This window comes from Bombus fervidus, chromosome 3 (assembly GCF_041682495.2).
Source record: "Bombus fervidus isolate BK054 chromosome 3, iyBomFerv1, whole genome shotgun sequence".
NCBI classification, from domain to species: Eukaryota; Metazoa; Arthropoda; class Insecta; order Hymenoptera; family Apidae; genus Bombus; species Bombus fervidus.
Genome location: NC_091519.1, coordinates 4,014,324 through 4,036,167, shown reverse-complemented (window position 1 = coordinate 4,036,167; position 21,844 = coordinate 4,014,324). Strand labels below are relative to the sequence as shown.

General features: G+C 31.8%; 6 protein-coding genes across 10 annotated transcripts in view; 4 read left to right on the top strand and 2 right to left on the bottom strand.

The window, feature by feature from the left end:
- LOC139986014 (uncharacterized) overlaps positions 1–8,286 on the bottom strand; it is a 47,393-nt gene extending 39,107 nt beyond the window's left edge. Inside the window, exon 1 of the mRNA XM_072000992.1 lies at positions 7,776–8,286. Coding sequence (XP_071857093.1) covers positions 7,776–7,856 — 81 coding nt within the window. The 5' untranslated portion in view covers positions 7,857–8,286. The remainder of the gene's footprint in view (positions 1–7,775) is intronic.
- LOC139986032 (CIMIP2 protein CG18335) lies at positions 488–12,574 on the top strand. 4 transcript variants are annotated; one of them, XM_072001056.1, is made up of 8 exons: positions 2,871–3,106; positions 3,176–3,789; positions 10,730–10,868; positions 10,981–11,077; positions 11,159–11,334; positions 11,442–11,604; positions 11,981–12,218; positions 12,406–12,574. In XM_072001056.1, the coding sequence occupies exons 2-8, from the start codon at positions 3,785–3,787 to the stop codon at positions 12,473–12,475; spliced, it is 888 nt and encodes a 295-aa protein (XP_071857157.1). In that variant the 5' UTR covers positions 2,871–3,106; positions 3,176–3,784; the 3' UTR covers positions 12,476–12,574. The 4 variants fall into 4 exon arrangements, with proteins under 4 accessions (XP_071857154.1, XP_071857157.1, XP_071857156.1 ...); XM_072001054.1 differs by lacking the exons at positions 2,871–3,106; positions 3,176–3,789 and adding exons at positions 6,793–7,096; positions 10,091–10,555; XM_072001053.1 differs by lacking the exons at positions 2,871–3,106; positions 3,176–3,789 and adding an exon at positions 488–513.
- On the bottom strand, positions 12,500–17,432 carry Kyat (Kynurenine aminotransferase). 2 transcript variants are annotated; one of them, XM_072001037.2, is made up of 8 exons: positions 17,292–17,432; positions 14,578–14,717; positions 14,326–14,476; positions 13,888–14,124; positions 13,558–13,801; positions 13,322–13,488; positions 12,889–13,239; positions 12,500–12,811 (listed from the first exon to the last, which is right to left on the bottom strand). In XM_072001037.2, the coding sequence occupies exons 2-8, from the start codon at positions 14,715–14,717 to the stop codon at positions 12,752–12,754; spliced, it is 1,350 nt and encodes a 449-aa protein (XP_071857138.1). In that variant the 5' UTR covers positions 17,292–17,432; the 3' UTR covers positions 12,500–12,751. The 2 variants fall into 2 exon arrangements, with proteins under 2 accessions (XP_071857138.1, XP_071857137.1); XM_072001036.1 differs by lacking the exon at positions 17,292–17,432 and adding an exon at positions 15,134–15,291.
- On the top strand, positions 15,519–17,134 carry LOC139986034 (E3 SUMO-protein ligase NSE2). The gene is made up of 5 exons (XM_072001059.1): positions 15,519–15,692; positions 15,956–16,146; positions 16,221–16,311; positions 16,374–16,554; positions 16,625–17,134. The coding sequence occupies exons 1-5, from the start codon at positions 15,614–15,616 to the stop codon at positions 16,722–16,724; spliced, it is 642 nt and encodes a 213-aa protein (XP_071857160.1). The 5' UTR covers positions 15,519–15,613; the 3' UTR covers positions 16,725–17,134.
- On the top strand, positions 17,278–18,100 carry LOC141445738 (uncharacterized). Its single transcript, XM_074111664.1, has 2 exons — positions 17,278–17,496; positions 17,685–18,100. Exons 1-2 carry the CDS (start codon positions 17,278–17,280, stop codon positions 18,027–18,029), a joined length of 564 nt encoding a protein of 187 aa, XP_073967765.1. The 3' UTR covers positions 18,030–18,100.
- On the top strand, positions 18,100–20,851 carry LOC139986036 (uncharacterized). Its single transcript, XM_072001061.1, has 7 exons — positions 18,100–18,243; positions 18,419–18,558; positions 18,769–18,810; positions 18,882–19,090; positions 19,428–19,753; positions 19,831–20,029; positions 20,630–20,851. Exons 2-7 carry the CDS (start codon positions 18,524–18,526, stop codon positions 20,719–20,721), a joined length of 903 nt encoding a protein of 300 aa, XP_071857162.1. The 5' UTR covers positions 18,100–18,243; positions 18,419–18,523; the 3' UTR covers positions 20,722–20,851.
- Positions 20,852–21,844: the final 993 nt, after the last annotated feature.

The following is a 21,844-nucleotide window of genomic DNA, read 5'->3' as shown; positions in this document are numbered from 1 at the left end:
ATTTCTTTTAGTATTTATTATATAAGATTATATAAGTTTCCTAGCAATTATTAATTCTAAAGCAATTAGTAAAATAAGTAATTAATAAAATTGGTGATTTCAAGCAAACCGGATAAGTGTTGTAGTTGTTTAAATAATAATACCTATACCCAAACCTTTGCTCATAAACAATTTCAGAATTATGTAAATATAGAACTATGTAAATATAGAATTTATTGTGTAGAGATGTTTTCTTCTTTTTTATATGTAAACTATACTATAAATATTCAACTACTTATAAACCTGAAGATTTTTAGCTACTGTCTCCCTTCTTTTACGGATTTATTACTAGCAGCGCCACTATTAGCAACGAACTCAGGAAACGATAAAATTAAACTCAGTGTATTTTACTTCACTATTTTAACTATGTATCTTATAAAACGAATCGTAAACTATGTACTTTTTACCTTGGTTTATTTTTTTCACAGCCTATTCCTTGAGAATCGTGTTAATTCCAATCTTTATGTCAATAATGTAAATAGATACGTCAACTTTAACAGATAACATAAGCTTTCATCTACCCAAAAGCTTAAGCTTCTAAGCTTCTAATAAACTTGTAACAAATATGTTTAAATCAATAAAAAACTCGAAACCTTAATTTCTTTTAATTGCTTCATAATTTATTAATGTATGACTATAGATGGACGAGTATCAAACACAATGTGATCCTAACAATGAGTCTATAGATGTATTATATTTGTCTTTTATTACTGCTGTTATTTCTACTGACATAGCTGAAATGTATTTCACATATCACCTCAATCTATCGGTTTTTCAGTAGTTGAAACAGTTTAATTCAATCGCAGTTGGACAATAGCTCGGTCGCAAATGTCGATGTTCCCGGTTCTTTGATCTCTTTCTTGCTCACGCGATCTTTTCTCTGGCACGGCTCTCCCACATTCGGTTCTAACCTGACCGCATTCCAGGAAGAATCTGTGTCTCCGCCTATCAGAATGCACTTTACATCGTTTTCGACGCGCAAAACTGCAGCATCAATGCGCATGCTTTAACTTAATTGGATTGGTTAGATCGGCTAAAACAGTACTTGAATAAACGCAGGCGTATAATTCAGAGAAAAATGAGGGGAATTTAAAGGACGTCGATGTGTTGAATTTGTGTTAGTCAAAGACTACTTATTAGTATTGTAATTAATAGGCCTTTGAAAAAATGTTTAATGACAAATGAAGCAATAATCAAGATTCTTGCAATAATCAATTAATGACCAAGATTTATTCCCACGTTTTGCCGATTATCTGTTATTTGCAATATCTAATGATTTGGTTATGCGTTTCATGGATCGTTGTTTTGAAATGGAATCTAAATAAAAATTTGATTCACTCCTTAAATGTTATAATTAGTACTCTACCTCTAATCTAGTTGTTATAACGGATATTATAGTATACAATATACAATAATATTTGCCTGAACGGAACAGTTTCGATGCCGTTTCGTGATTGAACGACTAGTATACAGCCTGTATCAGCCTTCACATGGCCTGCTAGAACACGTAGTATGATTTCCTGACCCAGTAGCCCCGCGTCACGTCGTCGTCAGGCTGCTGTATGGAAGATCGTCACCTACCTACATAGGACAAATCAAACCAATGCAACGTATCGAGTCAGTAGACTCAAACTATTTCTATTGGCCATCATAGTTATCAAGCTTGACTGAATAACAGCAACCTGTGCTTTTGAGCTCTTGCCGTGGCACATTGAACTATGGAATTACATGTTTTTGCCAGACAAATGATACGAAGATTTCCTCTACGGACATAGTGATTCTTTAAAGTAAAAATTTTATGTAATCGTGATCCTGGACATGATTATGCAATAATTAAAATAAGCGTTAGTGGACGACACTTTGGTAATTCCAGTGACGGATCCCTATAATAATAAAAATATAGCATTAATATTATGACATTCTACAACATTTTTTACGTACACAATTAATACGAATGTAATTATTTCAGCTACACATTGGGTACTTCTTTATTCAATATATAGGAAATTATGTGAGGTTATAAAGGAAGCCTACGTCACTTCCTGAGAAATATGGCCACGAGAAACTGTGGTTTTCGAAAGAACTTGATAAAACCACAAGCCGCACGACTGTCCTTGGTGACCAGCTAAATGTATTTCAGTGAAATACTTTCTATTATTGATTTCAGTTGAAAGGGATAACAACGCTGTATCCGTGGGAAATCTATTTCACGAGGACTACTTTTCTGGGATATTTGTAGGTCACTTTATCCAATTGATATTGATGAGTTGTTTGAAGCGTTTCATTATGTCATGTATATTTCTCCATTTAACTCCTTTTTTCTAATTTAACCAATCGATGAAATTATTATTAGTTTAGAATGAAAAGTTCCTCTTCACTTAAGCTTAGACTTTTTAATGGATAAGGATCAATCGATATCTATTAATCGCTAAAAATGCTTCATTTTTCGTTTACTATTGGAGAAGTTTCATAAGATTCTGTTACTTATGTTTAAAATGCTGTTGGAGTTACAAAATTAAAGAAAACAAATACATATGTATTTTGTACAATATATTTTGTATTTAAAATCTCCCTATTCCATAAATACTATTAAATACATACCGCGAGACAATCGAATCCCTAGTACAGCGAACGCATCAGAGAAGAGCTTTCACTGTAATCCTTTGTATCTCCCTACAATTATCGAAACGCGACTTCAATAGCATTTCAATGAATACGGCCGCGGCGCCGCTAATACAGCGGCGGATAGAATACAGAACGCGCGCGGAAGATCATCCTTGTGGAAGGATTCGTACGCGTTCTTTGTTCGCTTATGTGCATATGCTCATCGTTCGTTCGATGAGTCAGTGCCTGATTGCGCATAATACAATGAGAAACGCTGCTTTTCCTATGTTGGCTGTCGATTTTCTAATTGAGCCATATATTGCCGTTTAAAAGTATCTGGACAAGCGTGAATTACAAAAATAATATCTTTCGATTTATTTCATTCAGATTGGTCAGTTCTTTTCTTTTTTTTAAATCATGAGTTTAAAGCCACATACATTCTCCAAGGTTATTAGTTACCACGGTGAGAATAAAATCGTTTCAGTATTCATGAACAATTTACCTACAATCTCACAGATTCTGTTCATAATAGTGTGCGACAGACACGATCGACTGATTGGTCATCGGCGTTAGACAATGTCGATATTCCCGGATCGTGCGATCGGAACAATGAAAACGCAGCAAGTACAATGCGAGTCACGACGTTCGTACGAATACGTTCCTCGCACATGGATTTGTCTCAGATTGGATGACACAAAGACGAAAAGGCGGAAACATCGGAGACGATAATAACAGGAAGAAAAAGAGACGAACGAAAAGCAAGAAGGAAGGAGCATAAGACGAGAAAAGAAAAGGAAGGAGAAGAAGCAGAAGAAACAACGACAAAGCAAAGGGTAGTTGAATGTGCGCGTATGATTTACGTGCACGAGCAATAGGCTGCATAATTTATCGATCGATCGAAAGCGCATGCGCCGTTGCCTGGTACACGATTATGTATGCGCGACTGCCGAACAGCACACGAGTAGTACCTACGTCGCGCAATCGATCACTGTCCACCTCGCTCGATGACGTTAATGAGGTTGATCGGTACTTAGCGATACTTTAGCCTGCTGGCCATTGCAGTCGATTATATGCACCGTCTGTTTATGCAACGAAGAAATGATGCAACTTGTTGCCGGATGAAGACGTTGTACGTGCAAGCATGGGGTACGTAGAAAAGAACAGTGATAAGGATATGAAAATAATTGAACCTTGAAAATAATCGCGATCGGAAGATTCTTGCGATTGCTATTAACGGTAAGAGTAAGGTCCGTAACGCTGTAAAATTACAGCCAAATTACGAAAAGCAATTTTATTCGCCCAAAACTTGATCGCAAAGAACACAAGATGCTGTAGAAAAGAATATAGTCATGATGTTGTGATGAAACCAATTTTGTGCAGATTTATCAAAATATCACGAAAATAATTCTTTCTTTTGCGTAAAATCATAAATTAAGCTAATGTTTTGTTAAAGTTGTTTCGTTAACTATTGCTTACTCGCGTTACTGGCTAATTTACAGTTTATTACGCTATACATGGGTATAAACAGAAATAAACTTCCATTAATATTTCAAATGTTCAATAAAAAGAGAAAGACGAAACTTTCCGATCAACCTAATATATACCACCAAATTACTTTCAATTTGGATGAACGGTACTCCCAAATAGATTCCCATTCCTAACAGGAAATCCTGTTTAGGGACGTCTTAGCCAGAATCAGTAACAAATCAACAGCGAGGGGCATCGAGCGGCTGATCTGTCGTGTAATGGAATCGTCCAGGATTATCATTATTTGTCTATCCATCGAAAATAAGACAAACGTGTACAAACAAGGCGTCGAAAAGCACAGGAGGAATCCATGATCGATCAACGTCATTCCATACGATTGTACGGATAAGCATGACTCTGCGATCTGTAATAAATCACTGTTAATGATTTTGCACGCCATCTCTATTCTGGATACAATTAGCGAAGCCAAATCCACGCGACTATTCTATTAAAGGCAAGATTTCACGATAGCGTAATATCCGCCCCCCCCCTTTATTTCAAAAGGTGTTTTCATAAAACAGCTTCCTATCCTTTATAGACGTTTAATCAATAGGAAATATATCTACATATAATACAAGTAATAAACCGCAAAACAACGCCTGTCGCGTTTCTTAATATTTAATAACTTAGCGTTGGCTATTTTTCCATCTTAGAGTCAATCACTCCTAGAGAAACGTTTCTTTTTCTTAAATTACATGGAATGATCCCAGAAATTGGTAGAAACAAATTCCACTGCGCTAGGATGTAAAATGCGAAAGTTATTACATTCTACAGCTACGCAAAAATGATTATCATTACATTTTAGTCACGCGTTTGAATGAAAAAATTTTTTTACTCTCACGTTTCAAAATATGGGTCCCCCACGTAACGTACGAACTCGAAGGATAAGCTGAGATAAGCTCATACGCTTTTATTACAAACTTAAAATTCTCCGTTGTGTAAGTTAACAAATTGATCGTGCGAAATCCAACAAACGGTTCGACTCGAGATTTGGTATGACTAGAATTTATTTATCATAGAACCTCGATATTCTATGATAATTTTGATTAAAACTACAAACAGTTAAAGAAAAATAGACCTCATTTTACAGATAATCTTATTATACAACTTTTTACTGAAACTTTCTCAAGTACGACAAATACTTTTTAAAATATAAAACAAAATATTTTTCACTTAATCGATATTTTGTTGATGAAGAACCAGAGGAAGATTGTTTCAAAGTCGTCTATTTTGTTCTAAATATCTTTCCGATTCACCTTTTTTAGACTCAGTTCGATTGAATTATATGCCTACAAGCGGCACACGGTAGCCTGTTCGGAGTGTACATCACATCGTAGAGGAATAATTTGTTTACCGAAAAGAATGATAGTGCGCCGTGGACGTTCGCGCGGAAGTGGCTGTTGAACGACAGACATTCGCTTAATAGGTCCGCTTCGACAGAATTTAAGAAGTAATTGAACGCGTAGACGAGATCATAAATTATCTAGTTCGCTGGTGAATGAGTAAGCTACTCTATGTTTAAAGCTGCGACTCGGCCAGTCGTGCAAAAGATTCCCCAACGTTTGCGAATCTTTTAGGCGATTGATGAAGACACGCGACGCAAGTGCATGTGAATGTTCGCTAAAGCGTGACATAAAAGAGCGAATTTCGTTGCGTGGATATCTGACGCGTATTTTAGAAGAACGGCGAATGTATAGTTAGATCTCTATTTCACATGTTAAATACACATTTAAAAATTTTTGTACAATGCACATATATATATTTACAGAAATTTTCAATGATAAATGTTAAAATATTTTCGTAAGTCATCGTGCATAACCAAAGAACGACTTTATCGAGTAGCGAAATTTATGTCTCAAGTTCTCCAATACCAAACGCATCTCATTGTGCGAAGTGAAAATGAGTTTCGAGCGTTCGATGACTTTCATCCGCGCCGCGGTCGCTGAAATGAATCTCAGAGACGGAATTTGTACCGCGCATGTCTTCGCCTATGGTTAAGCTATACATCCACCCACGACTTGCAACGAGCTGCGCGATAATAAAGCTTCCGGTCTGGTCGTGCCAGCCGCAGGGACAGAAAGCAAAATGTCAGGGGAAGAGAAGAAAATTATTATTCCTTTGCCGCACGGCGCGTGTATAGACCGGAATACACGAACCGGATGCAACGTGTTTGATTTACCTCGGGTCACACCTGGCCACTATCCCCCTAGATATACCCTTAATTGTCGTTTTATCGAACGTGTAATTATTCAATTTAATAAATGTTATACAAACGATTGTAGCATCTTATTTATAAGCAGGTTCTGGTCGATTGTGAAGCTACGCTCGTCATTCTAGCTATTATCATTCATAGAAGGAATTTGCAATAAATTCCGCTTCTAAATACTACAATATAGTTAACGAGGGAATATGAAAATGTATACGAAGGAAATAATATAAAGGAAACTGAGAAAAGGTTGATCGAGTGTTTCGATATATTGTGGGCTTTCTCCGACTTTATAGGTAATGTATAATTCCGCTTTAATTTCTCCTATTTGTAATTATATAATTATTACACATGATTATAAAACACATGATGTACAATAAGTACGGCGTTCATTTTCATCTATTACGTGTGTAATATATATAAACATCGCAAGAAAACGTGATACAATATACCTTATGATTCGTATATTCTCATATTGGAACTCAGATATGAAGCAGCGAACGATGGAATTTTACCTTGCTAGTTTAATCAAAGATAAACTGATAAGATCGCAATATGATAGTTGTTTAAAAAAAATTGTTTAAATAAGATTTTCATAATGATGCGGAGTATACGTGTATAGATCGTGCTAATACTCAGTGAGCAATTCTTCCTTATTCAACAGCTAATTCACCGTGTAAAATTAAACTGTACAAAAAAAGATGTCAGCAAATAAAAGAAGTTGACGATGCCAATGTACTCGTGATAAAAGCGAAAACTTAAAGTGTTATTTAAATTACGCATCATGCAAGTAATTTTACGCTTCCTAAGTTGCCCTTTTATTTCACTGTCGAGGAACTCGAATAAACACATAATTTAATATAATATAGTAGCGCACCGTTAACCATTACTTCTTATCGGTTTCACTTTTTATTACAGTTTGTGATATTACGACATTAGACGTATCGCGTGGTATTTCCCACCATACTTTCTTTCATAGAAAACCGAGATTTAATTAAAGAAACGAGTGAACTATCTACAAGTCTATTATTCAACGATCAAACAATAGCCGATATTTAAAAACGCGTAAAAGGCGAAAGTATTACGATATCTAGAATATTAATACAAACATACGTTATTATACTTTTGTCTCGTTTGACAAACTGTATTTTAATATCTCAATTTGCAATTTTTCCTATGCATTAACAGCGTCAAGATTTGTAAAAATTAGATATTTGTAAATAAATATATATTTGCAAAAGAGAAAGAAAGCAAGACCATTAACAATAAATTCTTAAGAATCTACCGTTAGTATGACAGGAAAAGAATTCATTTTTCACATTGTAATTAATTTGACGTAGAATATATGTACGTAAATACATTATTTAAAGAAATGAATAAAAATCGTTAGATAACATACCCTGTCATCTTTAGCCAAATATGCAGGCGTAATGTCAGCGTCCACGTAGAATATAGAATTCATTTGACGGTGAAACCACATATTTCTCTTGCGCAACACAAAACTTAACAACGTACTTTCTTACAGAAAACTATCGGATTCATTTTTATTATTTCCAGTGTATTTTCACATGGAAATCGTTGTTCTATTTTCGAAAAAAATCAAACGTTCCTATTATGGTGATTTCTCTATTATGCATCAGCACGATACAATCACTTATGGTCACTGAAAATTAAAGCTTTGTCACTAAAACATTTATCAAAATAGATAAATATCATTTTGAGTAAATTATTTATAAACACAAATTGTTCATATACACAACCAAATATTCGTACATAGATTTACTCGAAACGCGACGTATGATTGGAAGTAACATCGTTCCATTGTCAGACAGTAAGACAGCTACTGTTTATTTGCTATAAAGAATAACTTCTCAGTAAATCGTTGCTTCGCTATTGTATGTTCTTTTGCCGCGGTAGCCCCGTGAAAACTGGAAAGCGAAACGGTTATCGTACACCTCACTCATCTGTGTATACGCAACGTGTCCTTCTCCCTACCCTCGCGTAAATTCGTTCCTCCCCCCTTGACTGTTAGATGGCCCTTTTCACGACCAATTAGTGGGCCCCTTAATTCGTTATTCCGTGAAAAGTCAAACTGCACCAAACAGTTCACGGTAATTAATGCGGCGTGCAAGTGTAATGGCAATTAACGAGGAAATGGCTAAATCACCAGGCTTCCACTTTCGTTTTTCTCAGTATTGTAAGCTCCGAGAGATGTTGATTCACGCTAGAAGCATCAAACCCATTAAAATGACTTGTCGATATCAAATCTTTTATTTTCATAATTGATGAAAACATGCAAATATTTCTGGCGAATATTGGCTTTTGTTGATAACGAAATAAAACCAGGATTACCAGATTGCGAATGTTTATAAAAATTCATATTTTTTATATACTAGATTACAGGAATGGTACCTAGATAGAGATTTGTTTTTCCTTCTAAATATTGTAACGAGTATTTTACTCCAAATATTTTGTCCATTTTTATTTATTACGTTCATTCTGTGCATTTTTGCATATTTAAATTTTCCATAAATACATTACCATACTACTTTAATTACAAATATATATAAATATTTAATAACTTTAAAATTTTTTAAACACGATACTTTATCCAGAAAGATCGCGGCCAATCAACTCATATTATTCATTATACAATTTAATTTAATTGTATCATGTATATTGATGTAATTAGTAATTGTATATGAAATAATACTAATTGCCCAGTTAAACGTTAGACTGAAACATGATGGAGATACGCGTGGAAAGTAAACACGCGCGAGCTAATATAATTTCAACGAACTAGATTTATGGATTTAAAACTGCACTCAATATACGTGTCAATTTAATTTAATTAAATCAACTTCTTTTTTGCACAGCTTTTTCTTTTGTGGCGGGTTTCCTATCTATTACTGTGCGAAAATTTGATTAATAAAATAAGAAAAATTAGTAATATTTTTTTAATAACAAACTTAAAATATTGATAATAAATTCATTTCATCGCAAATTATTAATATATATAATGCTTCTTATTGAGCCGTGCTGGCTCAATGGATTACCAAGGTACACTATTATCATTCATAAAACGAATTTGCAATAAACTTCGCTTTTAAATGCTATAATATAGCTAACGAGGGAATATGAAAATGTATACGAAGAAAATAATATAAAGGAAACTGAGAAAAGGTCGATCGAGTGTTTTAATATATTGTAAGCTTTCTCCGACTTTATAGGTAATTGCATAATTCCGATTTAATTTCTCCTATTTGTAATTATATAATTATTACACATGATTATAAAACACATGACGTACAGTAAATGTGGTGTCCATTTTCATCTGCTACGTGTGCAATATGTATAAATATCGTAAGAAAACATGATACAATATACCTTATGATTCGTATATTCTAATATTGGAACTGAGATATGAAGTAGCGAAGAGTGGAATTTCGCCTTGCTACTTTAATCAAAGATAAACTGATAAGATTGCAACGTGATAGTTATTTAAAATAAATTAATTAAATAGCGTTTCCATATTGATGCAGAGTGTACGTACATATGGTATATGTACATATGTACATACGTGTTATACATATATCGTAGCACTGAATCGTGCTAATACTCGGTATGTAATTCTTCTTTATTCAACAGCTTATTCGCCGTGTAAAATTAAACTGTACAAAAAAAAAAAAAAAAGATGTCAGGAAATAAAAAAAGTTGGGCGATGCCAACGTATTCGTGGTAAAAACGAAAACGTAAAGTGTTTAAATTGTACGTCGTGCGAGTAATTTTACGATTCCTAAGCAGGTATCTTACCTAACGTGCACAGTCACAAAAATCCATTGCACCAAACACAGTTACTAATAAGTAAGGCAGTTGATGCGTCTAAATATAATGAAAAACGAACGATTAAAATTCATTTGTTTCAAGTTTCGGAAAATGAGGTGTTCTAAAGCAAAATTCAGACATTACTTTGCGGAAATGCAGTGTATAACCTTTCGGTAGCCATACCAATAAATTAATGTATAAAAGAAAAGATTCCTGTACATGGAAATAATTTAAATTCCACTTAGTTTGGATAATGCATTTAATTAAATTAACGTATCATTAGGAAATATATAACAGGAAAATGTCTGCTGGAACAGAATTATTATCCACAGCGGAACCACATCTAATTCCAGGGTAAATAGTACAACGTTTATGTATTAAATATAAAATATAAATACATTATGTTCGAAAGTGTAACATATAAGTTTCCTAAATAATACAGTACAGTAAGAAATATTTCAAATATTATTACCCTTTAACTTTTATATTCATTGATACCTCTCCTACATTCATAAAGGTCCGTTTTAGATATGCCGGATACTGTCCTCAATATCGCTACAGATGTGGTGAAACGTATGGAAATCTTACGCACAAAGTGCTTCTTGATCCTACAGTGAATCATGCGGAGACCCTCATTTTATCGAACCGTATCTCCGACGATTACGAGGTATTATACAATATTTTATATTCCTTGTTCCTATTACTTTAATCGATGCTGTTTATAAGTTTAAATTAATTAAGATAATATATTATTTATAATTATTTATAATCAATTGTAGGTCCAGAGGCCACCGAAAAATGACATAGACGTAGTAAATGCTAGATACAAAAGGACCGACCCTATATTTATTCATCCTATAACACCAAGTTACGAAGGTACATGTATGGAATAAAAATAAACATTAAAGAAAAGAGTAAATGTACCAGTTTAATGGCAATGCAAATGTTTTATTTTAGGATTTACTCCAAAACTAAAAGCCAGAAATGGACAAAGATACACAGTGTTGGCTACAGAAGGACTTGCCGAATTTGAACGACAACAATTAAGAAATAGAGCGGCTCTTAATGAACTTAAACGGATTATAGATATACAAGCTGGACAGGGTGAACCAAGAAATTTAGAAGATCGTTTGGTAAAGTACCTATACGATCTCTTTTTTAGCTAAAATAAGGGAATAAGGAAATAAGGGAATAAGGGAAGGATAGGAATAATGAAATCATATCTAAATTTCTTATATAGCTCATAAAAAGTGAGTTCAAACTGCCTATGCTAACAGTTCGACCTGATTGCGTGGGTATAACGAGAAATTTATTTTTGGACGAACAACACGAAACACCCAGCGATCACTCTCCATCCCCTTACTTTATGGACAATGCAAATCCGCAAAAATACTTTATCAGTCGTGAGTCCATCTTGTCACGTTATTATTATCTTGAACTTGTCTTCGAATGATTCTATATGTAGTATAAAACTTACATAAGCATCGTTCCGTATGATTCAACTGTTTCACGAAATCTTTAACCTTTAATGACTTCCATAAATTCGACCTGTTAATAAAATGAATTAACGAACAGATATATAACAAATATTCGATATCATTTGTAAAATAATATTAATAATAAATAGTAGTACAGATGGATCTTACGGATAGTGAAAAACGAATGCGATATTCTTTCATTCGAGAAAATGCAAGAAGTGAGTGTTAAAGCTAGAAAGATAAATATTAATTAGTTTTCCTTATAATATAAAATTTCAATCATTTAATTGCATTTTTGCAGGATACGGGGGTCATATACCATACGGATATGCGCATTTTGGAAAAACAAATGTTCCGGCTACTAACAGCGCTCTTTGCGATTTTACATCTGATTATCGAAAACGGCAAAGTACAGAATGGGCACCAGTAACAATTTCGCGACCTGATCCACCTCTATTAATTCAACCCACTATTATTTACCACAAACATGTTGGTATGCTTCCAAATTATCTTGGACATGTTCCTGGAGAAACATTTAGGTAATCATTTCTACTTTATTATGCTATTATTTCTATTTTATGGTTCTTATTTTAATTTCTCATCACAAATATTCCGAAAAATATGGAAAATATAAAAAATTGATCTTTATACATTATACACATGTATATGTATGTATACCTAAAAATTCTATTTAAAGAAATTTTATTTATTAAATATTCCATTTAGATTCGGCAAAACTTTCGGAGCTGACACTAAAGATGCAAAAAGATGGCTCCGTGGTGATTTCTCTGCATAAAATACAAAATACAAGAAAACAGTCTTATGTATAATAAATATTTAATACAAGAAAAATAACAATGTGTTTGTACAGACTGTATATAAATATAAAAAATTACCCACTGCATATCATAGCAAAATTTAATATAATTTAAAATAATTTTTAAAGATAATACCTGATATTTAAGTAATTGGACAATTTTCTACGAAAATGCTAGATTTTTTATCTCAAAATTATTAATTATAAAATATAGTTATATGAAATACATGTATGGAATAATATTGCTAATCTTTCCTATTGCTGATCTTTCCATTTCATTAAAATATCAGCTGCTTTTTCCAAATTTTCATCTTTCTATGATAAAAAAGAAATCAATTATAAATATAAAGAAAATAGGAGCTCAATATTATCTATGCCGAATTTGTTCTTACCTTTATAAAGCAATATCTCACATTATCTTCCCCTAAGTGTTTATGTTCAGGACTATAAAATACAGATGGGGGAATTCCTTGAATTCCAACATTTTTCGTCATCCATTTTGTGAAACGATAATCTTTATTCTCATCCGTTTCTTCTTCTAATCGTACTTTATCTTTTAAAGCTGACCAATTAGCTATCATAAAGTATCCTCCTTCGGGAATTGTTGGAATCATTCCCACATCGTTAAGAAATTTAGCCATATAATTTCGTTTCGGTAGCAACTCCTTAGCTAAACTCATAAAATAACAGTCAGGTTGACCAAATCTCTCTAATTCTTGTTCGAATCCAATAGCCACAGCCTCCTACGAAGTTAAAAAATATAATTTTAAATAATTCTAATAAGGTATATTACAATAAATATTTATTTAATAATTCTATACATACTTGACTTGGTGTGTTACACGTATATACACTATTTTGATGAATAACTTCTAAGTTATATAGTAAATTTTCCGGACCATAGGCCCATCCTATTTTCCACCCAGTAACACTGAATGTTTTACCAGCAGATCCAATGGTAATCGTACGTTCGAACATATCAGGTAATGTTGCTAAAATACATTCATCATTTAAATAAAATAATTAATAGAAATGACATTAGTACTATGAAATATTATTACCAATTCTAATATGTTTATATGGCTCATAAACAAGCCATTCATATACTTCATCTGACACAACAAGGGTGTTCCACTTTTTAGCCAAATTAGCAATAAACTGTAATTCATCTAGAGTGAAAACCTTTCCCACAGGATTATGTGGAGTGTTAACGATTATTCCTTTTGTTTTTTCATTAAAAAGATTCTCCAATTCTTGTCTGTCAAATATCCAATCTGCAGAAGAAAGAGATCCCTTTGTGCTTTTCTTTGGAATACAAACAACATGATATAAATATGTATAAAGAACTTGCATTTATATCAATAGTATACATACTTTGATAGTTTACTTACTGGTTTTAAGGGAATAAACTTTGGAATTCCTCCAGCAGATCTAACCATAGGTACATAACAATCAAAGAAAGGTTCAATAATTATCCACTCATCACCAGGGTTTGTGTGACCTTGTAACGTAGCATATAATGCTTCATAAGCACCAGAAGTTACAAGAACTTCCTTATTTGGATCTAAAGTACGGTTTAAGAGCTTCGAATACAATTTTGCAATAACATTTACTAAACGTGGGTGACCCTAAAATGATATAGTATATTGAAAATTTCCAATCTATAAATAAGATACATAAATCTACATAAAATTTTTAAAATCATTGCAATTAAAAGTTAAAACATTCAATAACAATATCATGGATATGATGAAATAATTAATGACCAACATTTAATAGCTCTAGAATATATTTATTGTGTGTTTCTTTTCAAAATTAGAAATACTTACAAATCCTCTGGTATATTGATTTAATAGAGGGTTGTCACTTGTAGTTGCAGCAGCCAAAGCTTTAGTTATATTTTCTGGAGCATAAAAATCTGGAAATCCTTGTCCTAAATTTAGGGGTTTATATTTTAAAGCCAATTGAATATATTCCACCCTAAAATAAAATTAATTAAAAATATGTATTTATAAGTACTTATATATGTGTTTATATGTATTAAAATTTTCAATACATCTCATTATGTAAATGTTATTTACCATACTGATTTATCATTGCCCCTAAAGCGATCAGGGAGATCAAATTTGCTTGTCATAATAGAATAACTTCGTATATTTCTTAATGTGGGTAGAGAAAGTAACACTTTAACAGTTGTAGACAAAGAAATTTTAGTAAACATCTAAAAATAGTCACAAACAATGAATGATAAAATAATGCTATACTTTGTGATAAATTTGTTACTTTATTACCCTACAATTTTATATTAAAAAATTATATGATAAGAAATATAAAATGGTGTATAAAAGAATTAAGAATACTATACTTGAAAATTATGATTTTATATTTACATATTTTAAGCACAATTTTCTTCATTTTATTAGTTACATATGATAAAAAAATTTAACAGGTAGTAGTTACAATAAATTATTGTTAAAGATAGTTCGTATAATGTTAATACATGAGGGTACCTCGGACGTGCATCAAACAACGTAAAAGACGTGTTATATATTTTTAAACATTAATATTAAATTATAAATTAAAATATTATTAATCTAAACATAAACATAATCTGATATAATTATATTAAATTCTTACCAGATGACATACACTAACGTATAATGGCTTACATTACCAATTTTACCCAGTAGAATTACGTACGATAGGAAAATTGCAAAATATGTAGTTGCAATAATAAAACGATAACTACGATCATGGTCATTTCTTTATCAAAATAGTATGCTTATGTAACAAGTTGTTTATTAAAAAATAAAATTCCTAGATTTGTATAGTAATTTTATTATGTGTTATTGGTAATTTAGTTACTACATTAACTAGTATTATAGTAATATATTTTAATCAGTTGTATAAACGTACAATATTATTATCAAACAAAATTAGTTCATTTTGAAGTGATAATTTACTACTGAAGAAGTGATAATTTAATACAACCTTAACCCTTAAACTGCATAGGTGTTTATTTTATATATTTATATATTATATAATCAGATATAATATAAAAATTTTCTGAAATATAATAAATACAATTAGAAAGACAGTGGAGAAATATTATTAAGAATGACGCAATCTCAACAAATAATTGAAGAATTATATGATGCTTACACAAAAACTGCTGCTAATATTATTGCTTATTATGGTAGGTGTATAATGTTAACTGATTCAATTCATAATACATATCTATAATCGCCCATTACCTCAAACATTACAAAAATATTAAATAGTTATAAATTGTAATGGTTATAAAAGATTTGGAATATCTTCTCATTATTCTTGATTGATCAAATTATCGTAATAATATATGATATAAAAAAATTTAATCTTTTCATCATTTTATACTTAAAAAAGGTAAATTTAATACTCTCTAACCATATTTAATTTGGTTATATTTTTCTTTTACAGAAGGTAATGAAATGGACGAGAAGTTAAAAGAACTAAAATGTATAGTAAACAACAACAGTGTTCAAGATAAAAAGTTAAGGTTATTCAGAGAAAGGAAGAATCAATTATTAATTTTAAATAATGATGATGATAATGATGATGATAATGATGACTATCATAAGGAGCAGAGTGATACCGAAAACCGCTTGAATGTAATTACAAAATATAAATAATTATAAAATATATTTAATGATATTAAGAAAGTAATATATATTCAACATTTTAGGAATATAGACTAATTCTATCTGAGACTGATAATGACACATCGAAAGATGATAAAGTTATAGAATTTGATAAACATGTAGAAGCACTGCTAGGTACATCTAAATTTGTATATATAATAAATACTTTATATCAATGACAACATTTTGAATTACAGATGGAATAGCACAAAAAGAAAATGATACAGATGCAGAAATACAGTTAAAAGGGGGCTATGTAAATGTAATTGACCCAATCTCTAAGAAGAGAATTGTGGATCCTGTCAAGAATACTATATGTGGTCATACTTATGATCAAGAAAGTATTATGCAATTATTGAAAATTAATAAGAAGACAAGGTAAATATTCTACTAATGAAGTTCATTTTTGTCACACATAAATAGCTTTAACTATGCATTGTATTTGCAGATGTCCTGTTGTAGGTTGCAAAAGTACAGAATTTGTACAACTTTCGCAACTTCGTCCAGACATTGTAACGAAAACATATCTAGAGAAACATCCAGAATAAAGTTTTGTGATAAATGTATTACAAATTAAATATTTAAATGATACAATATTTTGCAACATGATAAATATGACCTAAGATTTAATGTTTACACATCATTAAAACAAAAATAAAAACTGCACATGATGTTTCATATATCTGAATACAACACGTGATTTAATGTGGTATATTTCGCATTGCAAACATATTTTTGTGATTAAAAAGTGTAAGAATATTGGCTCAAAGCCAAATCATTGTTATGAGAACTTATGTTAGGTAACAAATAGCAATTTAAGAATGTATCTTTTAGAGTAGTATAGATATAGTGTATTTTTTGTCAAATAAATTGAATGTATAATTTATGTTTATCAAACTATTATCAAAAGAAAAATATTTTTATATAAAAGATTATAAAATAAAATTCTCATAAAGTTTCTGTCTTTCATATTTTTAGAAAACAATGTATAGTACACATAGTACCAATAAATTATTGAAAACGAAACAACTTCAAGTTATTACATATTTGTTTGTACCGCAACTTTTATCATTATCAATCTATGATGTTAACGTCTAGGCTATGTTTATACTTACGTTCTTATCAACAGTATTAATTCTTTCTCGTGCGAAAGCTCGTCGTATCGTTGATGGTCTCAATGTGGACAGCAATAGTTGGGATCCATTTTTATTAATAGGCAAAGATTTGAACGAATCGCCGAATTACGATATAACACGCTGGGTACGGCAATTGCATCTGCAACAATGTGCTTTCGTAGAAATCGGAGAAGGATTTTGTGCTGTAAGCAAAAAATATTTCATACAAAATACTTTCTTCCTTGTAAACAATTTCAATACAAAATGTACTTTTGCATAATAGAAACAAAGAAAAGGAACTATTTTTATAACTGTGCAATAGTTTCGAACTTCGAAGAAAATACTTTAACAAAGCTTAAACTTTCATGCAATACAGTTCTATTTAATATTTAGTTGTTCGTCGAATTACGTAGCATACCTTCCGAATCAAAAGTTCTCGATAGTTCTGGGGTCGGTGAATTTTTCCTCGGGATTTGCCCTTGTTTGACTCTTCACACTTGGGATTTGTGCTCACCCGAACTGACAAGGCAGAGGAAAGCGGACTGCTCTTTTAACGAAGCTACTCCATATTCAAACACAAGTGCAAGAGTTCACAGGCGATTATGCGATATCACTTTGCTTGTTGAAAATATTTCAAGCTGTAACTGTTCCATTTCTCTAGCTGGCCAAGAATTATATAAGACCAAAGGTTACAATATACTTTTACTAATGAAAAAATTACAAATAAAAATTTTGTGAGGAAATACAACGCAATACATGAAATAAAAATTGTCCAAGATTTAAATATTTATTATAAGAATAATGTTTAGGATTTGCAACGTGTTTTTTGAATCCTCTACCAGAAAGTTTGTGTTCACCACGTGGGGTTTGTGGCATTGCACAATGCACCGCGACCACAATCAAAGGAATACACACCCCTCAATGTGCCTCGAACTGTCATCAGAGACAACCAGTACTGTTATTTTATTTTAAGTAATGTAAAAACTATTACACTAATAATAGTAAATTATAGTAATAATTGAATGTTTGAAATATTTAAAAAAAAAACAGGTTAAGAATACAATATCTTTTCCTATTTTTCTATTGGCTATAATTTAATTACAGTTTCATAAATTTGAAATTTTAAGTTCTGCGAAGAAATTGGGCCTTCAACTTCCATTCCATCGGAAATTAACTCCTTATGGACGGGATGGTCCTCTCCAAAATGTAATAATACTTGTGGTAAAGGATTTATGGTAGCCATTGCATCATGTCAAGATCAAGCAACGTAAATAAAAATTGAAGTTAACACATGTCTAATAAATGACAATTGCAAATAAGTTTAAATAACGTATTAATCTTTCTCATTAAATCTGATAACATATCACAAAACGTGTAGTAGATACTCATATTCATATAGAAAGTACTCTAAATTTTTGTAAATTAAAGTTTATCATTTTTGCCAATACACGACGGTGTATATCATTATATTTCACAGAGGAAAACCAGCCATAGACTGCATCGGTCCAGGATCGTTTTGGTGAGCCAACGCTTCTTTGAGGAAGTTCTCTTGAATTTCTTGATCATGATGAAAGGTGTGAACTTTTCTAGCTGTCCAGATAGCTTCGTTAAATGTTACTGCGAGGTAAACATCGTCAATGGAATTATGAGAGCGGCCAGGTTCACAGAACCTTGCATTTCTACCGAAGGGTGTATCTTAAGCAACACTGGAACATTCACTTTCGAAGGAGAACTTGATCCTGGTAATAACATCAACTTCGACGAATCTTATGAGAATGATGCTCGTGAAAGATTCGAAGGTACTAATATTATAGTATATGTAGTACTAATAATACCAAAATTGAAAATTACTGATTATAAAGTAATAAATGGTTAATATTTATTAACAAATAATAAATTTTATGCCTCCGATAGCTTTAATATGATGTACATACATATATTATGTTCTTCCAATATAACACCTCTATTTTCTATAAATTTATTTAAAGACATTTATCTTTATATAGATTTTTATTTATTAATTTTTAATATTTATTAAGATTCATGTATCACAATTTTATTTTCATTTTACAAATTTTGTTTGTTTTACAACGACCTACTATAAATTACCAGTTATCTCGGTATTCCATTTTCTAGACACGTTGTGTCCCTCGGAATCAGCGCGAGCGGTACAACGTAATCTCCTATATGCCCATGCTGCTGATCGTGAGGATGAGTACGTGTTACGCGAAAATAGACTGACAAATAAAAACTTTAAACGCAACCGTGGAAATCGTTCCGTTCTGAGAAGTCGATTAGGCGATGATGCTGACTATGCCAACCAAGACGAAGACGACGATGACAATGACAGCGACAACGACGACGATGACGAAGAAGGGATCGATAACAAGAGTGGTGTCGACGATGAAAAGGGCGACGAGGATGACGAAGACGAGGAGGACGAGGAGAACAGAGACGAGATGGTGAACGAGTCGGAGGCAGCGCGTTTTTACGATTACGGTTAGTACTTAGCCATAAATCTTTTCCTGGATTTTTCTAGATTGGGCTCAAAGGCTCCGCGAAGGGTCGTCGGAGCCCCAGAAAGCATATTCGAGAGGCGAGGTTCGATTATGCGGCGATTGCGTTCGAGGGTAAGCAAGAGGTCAACGAACCCGAGAGGAAGGGTTCTATGAACATCAGATCCGTTACGGAGGACTGTGAGGATGAATCCACGGAACCACTGCAATATTATGATTATGGTGAGAAAAAATCGGTCGGAGAAGAATAATCTTCAGAAATTCTTACCTTCGTTACTATGTGTCTTTTAACTTCTAGAGAAGATGTTTTTAGATATATCCATACCAGAAGAAAAATTTTCCATATATATATATATACATATGTATATGTAAGATAATCAGTCAGGTTTTAACACTTTGTATTCCGATAATGTTTATGATTTGAATTTTCAGCAATTCCAGCATACTTTTATAGTATGACTTTTTGAAACCACGGAGTTTAGAAAAAAGGTTATAAATGTGTTTATAAATTTATTTATATAATAGTCTTTATGAATTTTCTATTTTCTTAGTTCTGAAAACGATATAAAAACGATTGCTTTTATATTATTAATGTCTTTAATATAATGCCGCCAATGTCTTTGTACAATTATAAAAGATCATGTCAGTATCTCTTTTATAAAAGAAGTATTCTCGTTTTTAATAATTTCATACTATAAAAAATATCTTTTACCAATTTCCCACTATTCAAATAATTATAAATTTTTATAAGAATATATATTTGTTGTATGTTCCGATCAAAAATGCATTCCTTGTCTATACTAATTTATTATTTGTTTCCAGAATCCAGGGAAAATACATCATGCGGTTTAAGAATTCGACTCGCCTTGGAATTGATAGCATTGTCCATTTTATTCTGGCTTTTTGAATGTTAGCGGACTAGCAGAATAAAGATAGAAGATAACTATTCTTAGTTCGAAGAGAAGTAATTAATCCAAAGTAGAAGTCATTCTGCGACAAGGAATATATATAATTAAATGAATTTAATAAAATTATATGTACAAAATTTCAAAGAGTGATATATTTATAATCCTTATGTATATGTATTTAGTATGTATTTATATACATTTGTACTCCTTCCGTAGATCTGATTCCTTTAGCAGATTTGTGAGTTATTATTTTGCTGATGAGTAATGATGAGATCAAATGATTCGATCTTCCTCTAATTTCAGATAGCGTACGTAGATATATGACTTTCTTGTATTGTATCTCTTCAAACAAATCAAAGAACCAGTTAATTACAATATTTATTCGCTGCAAAGCTCCTACATGTATTTAGTGCTGCGTTTTTGATAGCTACTTTCACTGTGAATTTAAATTACTCGAGAAAGTGAATCCTTAACTATCTCACAATGAGTTTTCTCCCAATCTTTCATGTCTGTCGTAAATCTTTGAATATTTAGAGATTTTTCATTATAATTAGTATTCGATACATTTTTACTATATCTGATAAATAAACTGCAGGTGTTTATGCATTTACGGGAAATTTAAAAGTGTAAAAATGTATAGAATGTGGATACATAATGTGCAAAAATATCTGCAATAATGTGCTCTCTGTAATATTTAGTGGGCGGAACAAATCTCGTTTTCAGTTCCATTTGTTTTGTCCATTTGTTCCATTTGTATTTGTATTTGTATCCATAAAAATATGAAGTTACATAAAAATCCGCAATCTATACAAGGTGGTTCGTAACCGGTGGTACAATTGGCTAGAAGGCGGTTTTCTACATGAAAAAATAAGTTAAAAATATGGAAAAAATATGCAAGAGATTAGTATACATGAGAAAATAAGATAAGAATGTAAAATAAAATATTTTCGTTTAAGGCTTTATTTTCAAGCCCATAAATGTTGAATATGTTTAGTTAAAAACTGGTTTGATATGCGAGCGTGATACATTTTCAAGTTTATTTTTGTCGAAAACACGTCTTGTGAATAAATTTTATTCTATATTTTTAACTTATTTTCATACGTAGTTTAATTCTTGCATCCAGATTATT

Bases quoted from the DNA above. Each gene is read 5' to 3' on its own strand.
- Kyat (XM_072001037.2), bottom strand. From the start codon at position 14,717: ATGTTTACTAAAATTTCTTTGTCTACAACTGTTAAAGTGTTACTTTCT. The intron at 13,240-13,321 runs GTATGTATAGAA...TTAACTTCGTAG, and splicing joins CGTGTAACACACCAAGTCAA to GAGGCTGTGGCTATTGGATT. The intron at 12,812-12,888 runs GTAAGAACAAAT...TTTTTATCATAG, and splicing joins TGAGATATTGCTTTATAAAG to AAAGATGAAAATTTGGAAAA.
- LOC139986032 (XM_072001054.1), top strand. From the start codon at position 10,503: ATGTCTGCTGGAACAGAATTATTATCCACAGCGGAACCACATCTAATT. The intron at 10,556-10,729 runs GTAAATAGTACA...GGTCCGTTTTAG, and splicing joins GAACCACATCTAATTCCAGG to ATATGCCGGATACTGTCCTC. The intron at 12,219-12,405 runs GTAATCATTTCT...TATTCCATTTAG, and splicing joins GTTCCTGGAGAAACATTTAG to ATTCGGCAAAACTTTCGGAG.
- LOC141445738 (XM_074111664.1), top strand. From the start codon at position 17,278: ATGTTTATACTTACGTTCTTATCAACAGTATTAATTCTTTCTCGTGCG. The intron at 17,497-17,684 runs GTAAGCAAAAAA...TTTAATATTTAG, and splicing joins TCGGAGAAGGATTTTGTGCT to TTGTTCGTCGAATTACGTAG.
- LOC139986034 (XM_072001059.1), top strand. From the start codon at position 15,614: ATGACGCAATCTCAACAAATAATTGAAGAATTATATGATGCTTACACA. The intron at 16,147-16,220 runs GTAATTACAAAA...TCAACATTTTAG, and splicing joins ATACCGAAAACCGCTTGAAT to GAATATAGACTAATTCTATC. The intron at 16,312-16,373 runs GTACATCTAAAT...TTTGAATTACAG, and splicing joins ACATGTAGAAGCACTGCTAG to ATGGAATAGCACAAAAAGAA.
- LOC139986036 (XM_072001061.1), top strand. From the start codon at position 18,524: ATGGTAGCCATTGCATCATGTCAAGATCAAGCAAC. The intron at 18,559-18,768 runs GTAAATAAAAAT...TATATTTCACAG, and splicing joins TCATGTCAAGATCAAGCAAC to AGGAAAACCAGCCATAGACT. The intron at 19,754-19,830 runs GTGAACGAGTCG...GGATTTTTCTAG, and splicing joins AGGAGAACAGAGACGAGATG to ATTGGGCTCAAAGGCTCCGC.